The sequence below is a fragment of the Vicugna pacos genome, chromosome 4 (assembly GCF_048564905.1).
Source record: "Vicugna pacos chromosome 4, VicPac4, whole genome shotgun sequence".
In the NCBI taxonomy this organism is placed as follows: Eukaryota; Metazoa; Chordata; class Mammalia; order Artiodactyla; family Camelidae; genus Vicugna; species Vicugna pacos.
Window position 1 is genome coordinate 31896124 of NC_132990.1, and position 13835 is coordinate 31909958.

The window sequence follows — 13835 nt, forward strand, 5'->3', positions numbered from 1 at the left end:
GCCAAAATGCATGTCTGTTTTTATTTGAAAAAAGTTTTTTAGGCATTTTTGAAGTGAATCAGTGCATTTTTTGATACTACTGCTTCTTTGATTGTTAAAAATGTAACCAACATGTTGATAAATTATTTTTTCCAAGTTTGGCCCTACACCCTGACCAAATGGGGTTTAACCCAGGAATGCAATTTGGTTTAACAACTAAAAAAAAAAAACATTGTCTGACACCATACATATTACTAGAATAAAGGATAATAATCTCAAACAGATGCAGAAGCTGACAAAGTCTAGCACCTTTTTAAGATATTATTAGTTTCAATAAATGTCGTAGACAACATGGCCTTCTATATAGAAAATCCTAAGGAATCCACACAATACTACTACTGTAGTAAATAAATGAATTCAGCAGTGTTGTAGGACCCAGTAATCGTATTTCTATATACTAACACGGAACAATCCAAAAATAAACAATCTATTTGTAACAGTTACCAAGAAGAATAAAATACTTAAAGCTTAACGATGAAAGAACCTGTAAAGCACTACTGAAAGAAACTGAAGATGTGAGTATCTGGAAGGCACCCCACATTCATGGACAGGAAGGCATACTAAGATGGCAATATTCTCCAAGTGGATATCAGAATCCCTATAAAATCCCAACTGCCTTTTGTGTCTGTGTACAGAAACTGACAAGCTGATCCTAAAATTCATGTGGAAATGCAAGGGACTCAGAATAGCCAAAATGGTCCTGAAAAAAACTTCAGACTCACCTTCTCAAAACTTCTTACAAAGCAGCAACAGTAATCAAGATACTGCAGTACTGGCATTAACGAAAGACATAATCACTGAAATACAACTGACACTCCAGAAACAAACCCATACATACACAGTCAACTGATTTTTTTAAAATTTGTTGGGGACAAAAAACGTTTCAGTAAAAAGTGCTGGGACAACTGAATATTCACATACAAAAAAAGTTAAGACTCCTCTTTTCATACCATATACAAAAATTAACTCAAAATGGATCAAAGACCTAAATGTAGGTACTAAAACTATAAAACTCAGAAGAAAACATAGACATAAATCTTCATAAGGTTCATTTTGCATTGTTTTAGTTGACATCCAAAAGTATAAGCAACCAAAGGAAAAACTGGATTTCCCCAAAATGAAATTTTACACCTTAAGACAGTATCATGAGAGTGAAAAGACCTCAGAATGAGAAAATATTTGCCAATCATGTATCTGACAAAGGCCTACTATCCAAAATATGCAAAGAACACTTGCAGGTCAACAATACAAAGATAAATGACCCAAGGAATGTGAATGCACACTTTTCTCTGAAGAGATACAAATGGTTAAAAATCATATGAAAAGACATTAGCCATCAGGGAAATGTAAATCTAAGCCATAATGAGGTATCACTTCATACATAATTCAGGTGGCTATAAGTAAAAATACAGTAACAAGTGTTGACAGTACAAATTGGAACCCTCCTCCACAGCTAGTGAAAATTAAATGAACAAACAAAACACGTGTACTCTACAGGCATTTCCTCAAAAAATTAACCAGTTATCATACTATACTACCCACCATTCCCACTATTATAGAGAACTGAAAACATATGCCCACACATATTTATGCATTAATTAATTTTCGTAGTAATGTTATTCATGCCAGTCAAAAAGTGGAAACCACCCAAATATCCCTCAACTGGTAATCAGATAAACAAATGTAGACTATTATTCATGCTTAAAAAGGAATGATAAATCTCAGCAATGTTCTCCTAGGGCACTCTACCCACGCAATAGAAGTAAGACCAAAGACAGACAAATGGGACCTAATTAAACTTACAAGCTTTTGCACAGCAAGGGAAACCATACATAAAACAAAAAGACAACCTACAGAATGGGAGAAAATATTTGCCAAAGACACAACTGACAAGGGTTTAATTTCCAGGATATATAAACAGCTCATAAAAGTTAGTAAGAAAAAAACAAAACCAATCCAAAAATGGGCAGAAGACCTAAACAAGCAATTCTCCAGTGAAGACATATAAATGGCCAAATGGGCACATGAAAAAATGCTCAGTATTGCTAATTATCAGAGAAATGCATATCAAAACTACAATGAGGTATCACCTACCAGTCAGAATGGCCATCATTCAGAAGTCCACAAACAATAAATACTGGAGAGGATGTGGAGAAAACTGCTGGTGGGAATGTAGTTCGGTGCAGCCATTATGGAAAACAGTATGGAGATTCCTCAAGACTAAAAATAGACTTACCGTATCATCCAGCAATCCCACTCCTGGGCATATATCCAGAGGGAACCTTAATTCAAAAAGATACATGCAACCCAAAGTTCATAGCAGCACTACTTACAATAGCCAAGACATGGAAACAACCTAAATGTCCACTAACAGGTAAGTGGATAAAGAAGTTGTGGTATAGTTATACAATGGAATACTACTCAGCCACAAAAAATAGTAAAATAATGCCATTTGCAGTAACATGGATGGACCTGGAGAATGTCATTCTGAGTGAATTACACCAGAAAGAAAGAAAAATACCATATATCACTGATATGTGGAATCTTAACAAAAAAGAAAAAAAAAGTTTATTTACAGAAGACTCACAGACACAGAAAATAAACGTGATGGTGGGGGAAGGGGATGGGAAGGAATAAATTTTGAGTTTGAGATTTGCAGATACTAATATATATAAAATAAACTAGTTTATACTGTATAGCACAGGGTACTATATTCAATATCTTATAATTTATAGTGAAAAAGAATATGAAAATAAATATATGTATGTTCATGTATGGCTGAAGCACTGTGCTAAACACTGGAAACTGACAACATTGTAAATTGATTATACTTCAATAAATATATATATATATATTTTTAAAAAGGAATAAAGTACTGATACATGAAGATGAACCTTGAAAACATCATACTAAGTCAAAGAAGCCAGACAGAAAAAGCCAACACATGAGTCCATTTATATGAAATGTCCAGAACATGCAAATTCAGAGACAAGCAAATTTAGAAATACAGAAAAATAAAAATTCCAGGTATTATTTTAATCCCACCTATTAGAGATGATGCCTAGTCTCCTGTGCTATGTATAATTTTATATCATTTTTTCACTGTATTTTGAGTATTTTCCATGTAATCAACATGGATTGTCTGTTCTAATCATCTATTGTCAGGCATCTAGGACGCTGCCAACTCTTGAGGCTCCTATTCTAAGTAATTCTGCATATACATCTTAAATCTAAATCTCTATTTCATAAGGAAAATCCTAAGAGGTATAATTATATAATGAAAAGAATATTTTTGTGACTTGTAATACATACACCTTTTGCTGTTAACTTGAGATGATGAATAAACAAAAGTTCAGGTAACGGTTTTATTGCCCTTTACCAAGTTAAAAATATACACGTTACAGAAGTAGCAGCAACTTTAATTACAAGCAAAGGTTAACTCTACCCCCAAGTGACTCCTTGTTTTGGTATCAGCAAATAATTTAAACTTCAAATAGTTATACTGAATATTTAAATTCATTGGTTAAAATTATGGCTTAGATATTTGATATGTGATCCAAACAAGGCAAAATTAAAATATGAATTAAAAATTAAAGCATTATAACAAACTACCAAAGAGAAATTTTCTGTAAACTTGCCAAAATTTTTTGCCTTGGGAGCATCCACATCTGTTCATTGAAAAGCAAATATTTTATAGAAAAGTTTTGTTCATGGTGTGAACCACAGGAATACAGTTAACTTATTGGTGCCCTGCTTTTAAGAGTGCAAGATGAACCCAGCAGCACATTAGGATACTTGAAAAGATCACAGCTGTTTGCAATGGTAAGTCATTTTTATTGACTAAATATTCACACCAAACACAAAAGTAATGCTAGTTCTTCTCCTAATGGACTAGGACAGGAGAAGAAATTTGTTTAGTTTCTTGCTGGGCTGCATGTACTCACATGGGAAACATTATTTTCTATCTTAAGATTCAGGGAAAGGTGATTTAAAACAAAGGCTTAAATAAAAGTAGCACCAGAAGGACAAGGTACCAATAACCAATCACATATTCCACCCATTCAGGAGTTTTAGTGTGTGACATTATTGCACTTGTAATGTGAAAAGTGATAGTAAATTACCAAACTCAATAATTTAAAACAGTTTGATGAGTTCTGAATTAAGCATTTTCAAAATGGTTTTGAGTTTCCCTTCAAAGGAAACCTGGCTAGGACAACTAAATCTAGCCATTTACTTTAAAAAAACCAAAGATAGAGGACCAAGTTTTATTTCTAAACTGTAATTGCACTATGAGAAGAGAGGCTGTTTTACATAGTGGTATGAATTTGGTCCACATCAAATACATTGTTATAAAAATAAGTTTGTTTTGTAAAAAATAACATTGCATTCCTTTGTTCAAATTGCACAGTACAAACAAGCTATCTAAATTAATACTGTTATAAGGTAATTGATGTACATACAGTGGATATGTGTTTAGTATGAAGCAATTAAAGAGTAATGCAATTATGTTTTCATAATGTATGAAAACTAAAATTTAACTCAAATCTAGAAATACATAAAATACTTTAAAAGTTACAACAAATAATGCATTCTTTACATACTAATTTTTAGTAGCCGTGATAATATAGGATTCATCAGTCTATGTACATTTGTCCATTTTTATTCAATTTACAAAAGCAATAAATAAGAAACTACATTAATTTGCACAAAACCTGTTCATTTCATGATCAGTGTGACCATTTCTGTTACTTTATGACCAAGCCAATAAACCTGTCTTCCTCTAGACTGCTCACATTTGAAAAGAGCAAGCCCTGTCTTTATTCCAAGAGTATCTATAGCCATGCAGAATCCAGCATAAAACCTTACAAATTATAAGCCCTAAAAATATGAACAGTGCCTTTGAGTATATTTACACAAGAGTATTCACAAAAAGATACAATTCTTTGATACAAAATAGTTCAGTGGTATCTAACAGCATAATTGATAAGAACTCCTCAGACCCCTGCCCACTCTGATCTAGCAGGACTCAAGCTTGCTAAAGTAGGCACTGACTCACTGGTCACTAGCTTCCATCAACTTGGGACTGGGATTTAACAGGCTAGAAAAGGAGGAGGTTTTTTAATTACACTGGCACCTGTTCTGCCAGGACAGGCGTCTCTTCAGGAGGCCCGTGCTCTTGATCCAGGGGGCACACAGGTAGCTCAAGTACTTGATGAGCTACAGCAAGCACCTTAGCATTTACTTTTAAATAGCAGTCTGGACACACGCTGAGCCAGAAAACATACAGGAAGCTATAAGTAGTGAAAAAGTAAGCTCGTCTAGGGCAAAACAATCCCTGTGGTTCAAGAGCTACTAACCTTTAAGAATAAAACCAAAATATTCTCATGTGCATCTGTACAGTATTATTACTTTCCACTGTAGCTTAAAAAATTGTTTTATGAAAGAAGATTTTTCAATATCACATTTTTATGGACTCAAAGAGATTTCTTAGAGGAGAAAGAGTTAAAATTTAATAATACCTTACCAGAGTCTCTGAGCTGAGTTCTCTCCCTGGTTAAATTATCCAACTAGGTCACAGTGTCCTCAGCTGTACGCTGCTGCTAATTAATACTGCCTGTGGGGATGGTACCCACCGTTGTTAGGACACGGAACAGTCGTAAGTCCCATCTTGAAAAGGTTCCTCCTCCTCTGCTTGGGCTGTGTCCTCTTCTTTCCGGCTGACTAAACTGCTACCTCCAACCTCACCCTGGGGGATACTTCCATGGCCTGAGGAGCCCCTGCTCTCCTCTGCCCGGGGGCTAGTCTGTTCAGGAGTCTTACCCACAGTTACTGGTTGGAAGGCTTCAGGCTGGACGTGCTCTTCTGTTATCTCACTGAGCTTCTGTAGTTGTGGCTTAATGATGTTTAAAAATGGCTTATATCCAGGACTAAGTAGAGGAAAAAGGAAATTAGCTCTTGTCTGTCACATTCAAAAGGCTCCATAGCATGTTACGGACAAATTCCTACTAAACTCTGAGCAGCGTCAGTGACTGGGGGGAGGGAAGGAGGCATAGAGACGTCGGGAGGAAAGGTGTCTCTGATGCCCTGGCCAGCACAGTGGGAGCTGCACATAGCGTAAGTGTGAACACAATCCTCATCCAGTATTACCATTAAAAATATTCTCCAGTCTAAGGAGCAACAGGATTTTAGACCTGAAAAAGGACCTTCAACACTTAACCTGAATGAATCTGTCAATTAAGGAAAACCAGACTCAAGTAGGAGAAGCCCTGGATCCACACATAACTGGTGACAAGGGGCTAGAATCCCAGATTCTTTGAACTCCCATTTAATACTCCTTACTTGGGCTTGCCATGGAATGGTAAATTCACATAGACCTTAAAATGTTATCTTCTCAACTAGATGTTTTTAGATTATTACCTTCAATTCCACAAAACGAAAAATCTCAAGTTCCACCCTAACTCTAAGGTCATTTGTACTGTATCAATCTTGAGTCAGTGACATGCATTCACTGACCAACACTATCTCAATGGACACTGCTCATCTAAATAGACAGGTATAGAATGGTAACTAAAGAAAACAGCCTTTAAAATGAATATATGAAACTATTTTTTATTTCTACCAACCTAAGAGTCTCCAAATAAATGAACCAGAATTAAGCCTTAAAGTGAAAGGCCAGTTTTCACCAAAGGACAGTCAGGGTAACAAACCTAAGGACACCAGCACTTACCAATCTGTAGCGGCCCATCGGTCCACTGCTTGTAGCCCTGCCTTTATGTTCTGTAACATCTCTCCATCTACTTCCGAAGACTGTATAATAACCAAAATCTGGTTGATTACTGAGGATTCTCTAAGAATCAGGCCTATGACAATGCACCAGTCCAGACATCCTGCCTCCATGAAGATGTGTAGCAAGTACCTATATATATAAGCAGAAACAAAATGACTGATGCTAAGAGGGATCTACAGATACACAGAGAAGCAGTCACTATCAGGAAAGCAGCCTCGGTACCCTATTGGCCCAGACAGCCTGAGCAGGCATTCTGTGCTTCCAAAATAGAAACTCACCGAAGCTGGACCTGGGATTTATGAGGCCCCTTACTCGCCAACTCCATGGAGATGTGCTCTAGCTCTGACTGGGTTAAACTGAGTGTGGAGAAATTTTCATCCACCATTGTCCAGTCCCCATCCACCACGGAGCTACTTTCAGTCAAGTCTGTGGCTGAACCAATACTGCATTCATCACCTGATGAAGAATTGCCAAAAGTTATAAACTGGTTTCATGTAGAACATAAGTTTTCCTTCAATTTTATATATTAACTATTTTGCAGAGGTTGATTTCTCTTCAGGATTTTAAGACCAAAACATTAAATCCAGTAGTAAAATTCTCGTATCATATTAATAATAGTAGATATTAAAAAAAATCATTAGAGAGGTGACCAGGCATTATGTACCTTCAGACAGAAAAACACCACTAGTACCTACGAGGCAGTCTTACCTGCCTCCAAAAAAAAAAAAACCCCTAGCTGTAATCTGACCAAATGTTCAGATTTGATTATCAGTTTATAAGAAATACAGAGGAAACTGTTCAACTAAACCATGAAGATGCAATCACCTAAAATCCACATTATGAAAAGATCTACAGAAGCAAGGTTCTTCAGTGAGTAAACTGCAAGAGACGGGGAGGGGGAACGATCACTAAGAAACAAAAACATGATAATCACGATGTGTGTAAACCTTATTTGGGTCTTGCTTCAAACCATAAAAGAATTATGACATTCTGAAACAATTGGAATTTGAATTCTTACTGGATATCTGATGGTATTAAGAAATTATTGCTGAATTTTTAGAGTGATGTTAATGATATTATGGTTCCCCTTCCCCTGCAAAAAAGAGTCCTTTTAGGAATACATAATATATCACATCTTGGATTTAGTTCCATAATACAGGAAGGGGGAAGCAGATGAAACAAATCTGGTCATGAGTTGGCAATAACTGAAGCAGGGAGGGGAAGGGCCCTTTATACTATGATTACTTCTTTTTAAATGTTTGAAATGATCTCTTTAAAAATTCTAAAAAAAAGCACTGATACTACGTCATGCCCATTAGGATGCTACTGTCAACAAAACCAGCAAATAAATGTTGGTGAGGATGTGGTGAAACTGGATCCTTTGCCAATGTGGTGGGAATGCTAATGGTACAGCTGCTATGGTAGGCCCTCAAAATATTAAAAATTGAATTACCCTATGACCTGGCAATCCTACTTTTCGGTGTATGTCCAACTGAAAGCAGGGTCTCAAAGAGACTTCTCATGTTCACTGTATTACTACATTCACTGCAGCCTTATTCACAATAACCAAAAGGCAGCAGTGCAAGTGTCCATTGGTGATCAACAAAATGTGGTATAAACACACAATGGACTACCATTCAGTCTTAAAACAGAAGGAAATTCCCATGCATGCTGCAAGAGGGATGAACTTTGAGAATATTACACAAGTGAAATAAGCTAGTCACAAAAAGTCTAACACAAAGAGACAGAGAATAGAATGATGGTTGCCAGCAGTTGGGGGAGGGAGAGTTGTTACTTAATGGGTATGGAGTTTTGGTTTTGCAAGATGGAAAGAGTTCTGCAGGTTAGTTGCACGACAATGTGAATGAGTTAACACTACTGAACTGTCCTCTTAAAAACGGTTAAGTGGTAAATTTTACTTGTTAAATTTTAAAATAAAGCAATTGCAGCTATATACCTCCCCACATAGCAGAAGTTCAGGTAACAGTGATGACACACTGAAAATCAAACATCAGATGAATGCCTAGCCATTGAGAAGACTGCAGAAAATCAGGCCAACTGCTATGTAAGTTCTTGTAATTACATAAACCTGAACAACATAAATCAATTTAAAACTTCTTCAGTTAGTAATTTACCCATGACTGTAATCCCAGAAGTTGACACACATTCTTTGGTAACGGGCTGGACAGTAAGTACTTTAAGCTTTGAAGGCTAAGAGGAAAAACTAAGGATATTATGTAGGAATCTACTAAAGGGAAAAAAATTTCCACACATTTTTATCAATGAAACAAAAAAACAGAAGATAATTAGGTATGATTTTTTTTTTTAATGTAGATACAGGTCTACTTACAAGCAGAATGGAATTCTTAATATGGGGATAACACTGTGTTTATTTGAGGTAAAAAGTTAGCCTTTCTATACCATCAGAACTGATTGCAAAGGTTCATTTATCAGTGCTGAGCTGTAATGAGATTTTACCTAAATCATTTATCTAAAATAAACATGGCCAAGTATAGTCAAGGCCAAACTTGGCCTTGTCCTAGTAACTACCCACCTCTCCAGCCGACAGTAATGGCTACTTAATCTATCTAATCTCAAAAGAGTGAATTCGCTCTCTGAAGTGCTTTAGCATATAAACTTTCCTCCAAAGGAACTGAAGAACAGCTAGGATTTAAAATATTTACCTTTATTAGATAAAGGTGACAAGAAGGCATCTTGCATTTGTGGTCCATGGGATGAGGCTGTGTCTATCTCATGATGGGTGGGGCCAATGTTGCCGAGCCAGCTCTGACTTCGCTGGACATTAGAGATGCCAGCATCTATCTCAAGGTTTAAAAAAGGGTCAGCTGATTGAGACTTTAACAGCTGCTCTCCCACTGCAAGGTGGGTCCGAAAACAAAAAAATGAGAATTCAAGATGCACATACTGCCACTTCCAATTCAGTTCTTTTAGCTTCTCTTCCCCCACCAACCCCAGATACTAAAAGTTCAAGGCCAATTACTGTCCCAACATTGCACCATCCACCCACGAGCCAGGGACATAGGCCTGAAACATAATGGACTGACTATACAGTGCCACCTAACAGTCATCTTATATCATCACATATCTTACTACAACTAGGCAAAACTCTATTCTGTTCATCTTGTAAGTAATTTTCCTTGGTTCTTAAAATGACATGAAGTTTCCAAATGCCATAATGAAAAAATTTTTGAATGTTCATACGTAATAATTAGAACAATTTTCTTTAAAAGACCTGAACTAAAACACTTTCCCTTTTTTCTTTTATCAAAATACAGTTTTACTTTGTCCTTTCCTAATTTAGATGATGGTCCAAGCTCTCAAAAGTTGCATTTTCAACACTTCTCTGGAATGAGTCCTGTTAGAGAAGTCATAATTTAGCTTATTTTGAGTTCCATGACTAATCAATTCCAAAACTCCTTCCTACAAATTAAGTGTGGAACCTTCTATATTCAGCCAATGCTCAACTTGCTGATAATTTGAGATAACAACCGGCTGGATTTATAAATTAGACTTCAAGGTCCTAAGACATATGCGCTACTTTATTTACATCCTTAGTTGAATGGTGGATGTTCCAAATGGTGTACAAAAAGTTGGCTTTTATCTTTTCCTGAACTTGGAAGGAAGAGACGTCCTTGAATATCTACTAACAGCAAAATATTTGTTGAAGCAAAATACAATTCTCCCTGTACAAGTGACACAACGCCTACATTACCTGTTCGATATTTTCCATTCTTGAAAGGAGAACTGACAGAAGCAGCAGGGATGATGGGAAGTGGCCACAGGAAGTCTTTGTGGAGTCTCTTCAGGGCTAACACAAAGTTGTCTACTCGGGCAGCCCGGGTACGTTCCTTGCACAACCAACTAATTAGTTCAAAGCCCAGCTGGGCTGCAAAGCAGCCGAGGTCCTTTAGCCGAACTTCTTCTAAGAGACGCCGAGCATGTCTCCAGAGCATCATGTCAATATACATGTTCTCAGCACAGTCACTATCTTTGCTCCATCTATAAGTGGGAACATACAAAAGCTACAGAAGTCTTCACCAGAGGACTTCACCTACTTTTATGAAGTAGCAATGGTAACGATGACAAGGAGGTGAGAGATCTAAGCTCTAATTCTGAGTGAAGAGGAAGATAAAGTATCAGGGCTTCTCCATGTGATACCACAACGTGTTAAACAGTACTTGGAACACAGCAGGCTCTTAAAACATATCTGCAGAATGAATACACAGAACAGGAAAGAACAGGAGGCAGACAAAGCCAAACCAGGAAGAGAGTGAAGCAAAGAAGGGAGCAAATAAATGCAATATTTGAAAAGACCAGTGAAAAGAGGGAAGGAGATCAGATAAAGAAATTAAGGAGAAAGAAGCAGAGTGAAATGAAGACTCTTAATGTGGGTTATACAGACACATAAAAATAAAACTGATTTTTAAAAATTAATGATGACTGAATATAGTCTATTATTTCTTACCCATATGAACTGATGGGGTATAACTGGGTAGTGGGGGTGCTTTCAGTGAGAGGCAGTATCGGAGCAGGACTGCCTTGATTCAGATCTTGGCTCTGCCACACATCAGTTGTGCGAACACAGAGCAAGTTTATTTTTCTGAGCATCTGTTTTTCACCTGTACAACACGGATAATAACAGTATCTACCCCGACAGAGTTGTTATGAGGATTTAAAGACCTACACAAGTATATGCTTAGAATCTTGCCTGTCACATAGTGAGTCCTTGGTACGTATTAGCCAGCATTTAAATTCTGAGTATTGCTGAGAAGCTACTGTTTGCCTGGCAATTGTTAACAGTCCTCTACGGTTTACATTTTACTTGTATATAGGCCAAGATCGTGTGTGTGTGTTTTGGGAATGGGGGTGGTATTAATGGCTGTGATAAGAAAAAGGAGTAATACATAATAATAAAAAATGTCCAGTAAGCTCTCACTGAAGGCACTGAAGTAAGAATACACACAGAATATAAAAGGATTAGGGAAGAGAAAAAACAACAGCCAAAAACACATAACATGGGGAGAAATATAAAAACCTCACAAAACAGAGGAAATCCTAACTATTTCATATTGTATGAGTTCACAGTTCCCTCTCAGGAGACCATAACCCATCTACAAGTAACGTAGGTTTCAGTCTCCAGGACACACTTCCTTTTGGCTCTCCCACTATGTAATGACTTCTCCACTCAAGAGAGTCACAGAAGAGTCAAGCACATGACTAAATGTTATTTTTTGTCAAGAGGTACAAAGAAGGATAAAATTGTGGACTCTAAGAAGGCTTTTGGATTTATCTGCAGATTTATCTATCTTCCTTTTATTCTGACCCTCCATTATCACAAGTAATTTAAAGGTGGTTGCATTTAGAACCAGGCACACAAGGGCAGAAACTGTACAGAGAGTAAAGAAGTGAACTTTGGAGGAAGGAAAAAGAGAAGCCTTTTGTGTGGTCTCTAAGCCTTTTGGCAATGTAAAAAGGTACTGCAATTGGGATCAAATAGTTGTTTTCCTAAGATCGAATTTTACAAATAATCTGAAATGCAATGTGTCACAGAATGTCCTAAAGCAGTAACAGCTCTTCCTTCTATTACCTTTTTCCAGAAGGGCCAGATGGCATACTCAGTGTTTTCTGTAAGCTGAATTTACTAGCAGGAACATTTTCAGCTGACTGGGATAAACTGATGCTTCGATTCCTGAAGAACTCAAATCCACCACTTGAACTGGGTTCCTGTGGTTACACACAAGGTATACACACAGTTAGAGGAAGATGCCCTGTGGATGTACGGCCTAGAGAAACTGCAATTTTGCAACTAACCTGAGCTGTAGGTGTGGATGGAGGTGTCTCAGATTCTCCAGAGCCAATGGCTTTAAGAAACCGAATCATGTGTCGACACAGGTCCCACTTGCCTTGTTCCAGGGCTGTGTTGAACAGAAGTGTGGCATGTTGCCTACTTACTGCTGGGACTTCCATGTTCTAAAAAAACCACCAAGGAAGACAAGAATTCCTTTTATACTGCAAATACTTTGGGAAGACTTGAACAGTTCTTTATCTCCCTGGTTCCCTAAACACAGAGAAGTAGTGCAGCCACAACACTGAAGGGGATAGTTTAATAGTAAGATTAAAAGAAGCATAAAGAAACGTCATACAAGGAAAAGTGAGGCAAATACTATGCTGGTGTAACATGCATTATGATTTACTGAACTCAGATATCTTACATTCTTTCTTTCATTTTTCCTAGTGACTTTGCAGAATAGGTATACCATTCCCATTTTACAGATAAGGAAATGGAGTTAAGTAACTTGAAGATTAGCAGAAAACCAAAGATATAAATCTGCCTCCTTGACTCCAAGAAGGCTCAGGTAATCTCCTATGACAGTGTTTTTTGAGGATGTGACTAAAAAAATCTTGGCTTTGGGCGACAGTATGTACTACCACACAATGAGCATCCTCGGTGATTCTCTCACAAATTTAACCTTGCTGCTTGCAGCGGCCTTCTTGAAAAGGTGCCTTATAAACAAGTTTAACTGTAATTTTTATCTGGCAATCCATAGCAACTTAGGAATTCTGAGAGAGAAAAAGTTTCTAATTCCATTGCTTGGGAGACCACTGAAAGTCTAAGGAGTGACCTAAAACAAAAAAAGACTGCATTCATTTTGTTTCTGTTTTTATGATTCTATAGCCTTTACGAATAGCCAAGGGATCACAGAATCTCGAGGCCATCCAGCTTCTGCCTGAGTATCTCCTCTAGTTTCAAATTAGGTGTCATGAAGCAAATAAGCTGAAAGGAAAATTGCTTCAGGCAGAGTTTTACCCATGTTTTTGGCTAGCTTCTTTTATCAGTGAAAACAACTGTGCAGTAATTTGAAAGAACTTTTAAGGACAACCTATCAAATCCATATCTGACTGACAGAACAACCCTCAAGACTTCTGTCAAATATATAATGAAACAAATTTTCCTGAGTCTCAAAGTACTCATTATCTTGAGAAAAAC

At 37.1% G+C, this 13835-nt stretch overlaps 1 protein-coding gene across 5 annotated transcripts in view; it reads right to left on the reverse strand.

Moving 5' to 3' along the window:
• Positions 1-3390: 3390 nt before the first annotated feature.
• Positions 3391-13835, reverse strand: part of RIC1 (RIC1 homolog, RAB6A GEF complex partner 1) — a 103001-nt gene continuing 92556 nt past the window's right edge. For 4 of the 5 annotated variants that reach the window (XM_006208147.3, XM_015242577.3, XM_072959479.1 and 1 more), the window contains 7 exons: positions 12659-12817; positions 12435-12571; positions 10560-10846; positions 9511-9702; positions 7105-7282; positions 6767-6955; positions 3391-5966 (listed from right to left, as the gene is read on the reverse strand). In XM_006208147.3, the coding sequence (XP_006208209.2) occupies positions 5678-5966; positions 6767-6955; positions 7105-7282; positions 9511-9702; positions 10560-10846; positions 12435-12571; positions 12659-12817 (1431 nt within the window). In that variant the 3' untranslated portion in view covers positions 3391-5677. The remainder of the gene's footprint in view (positions 5967-6766; positions 6956-7104; positions 7283-9510; positions 9703-10559; positions 10847-12434; positions 12572-12658; positions 12818-13835) is intronic. The other variant, XM_015242579.3, reaches the window with a different exon arrangement.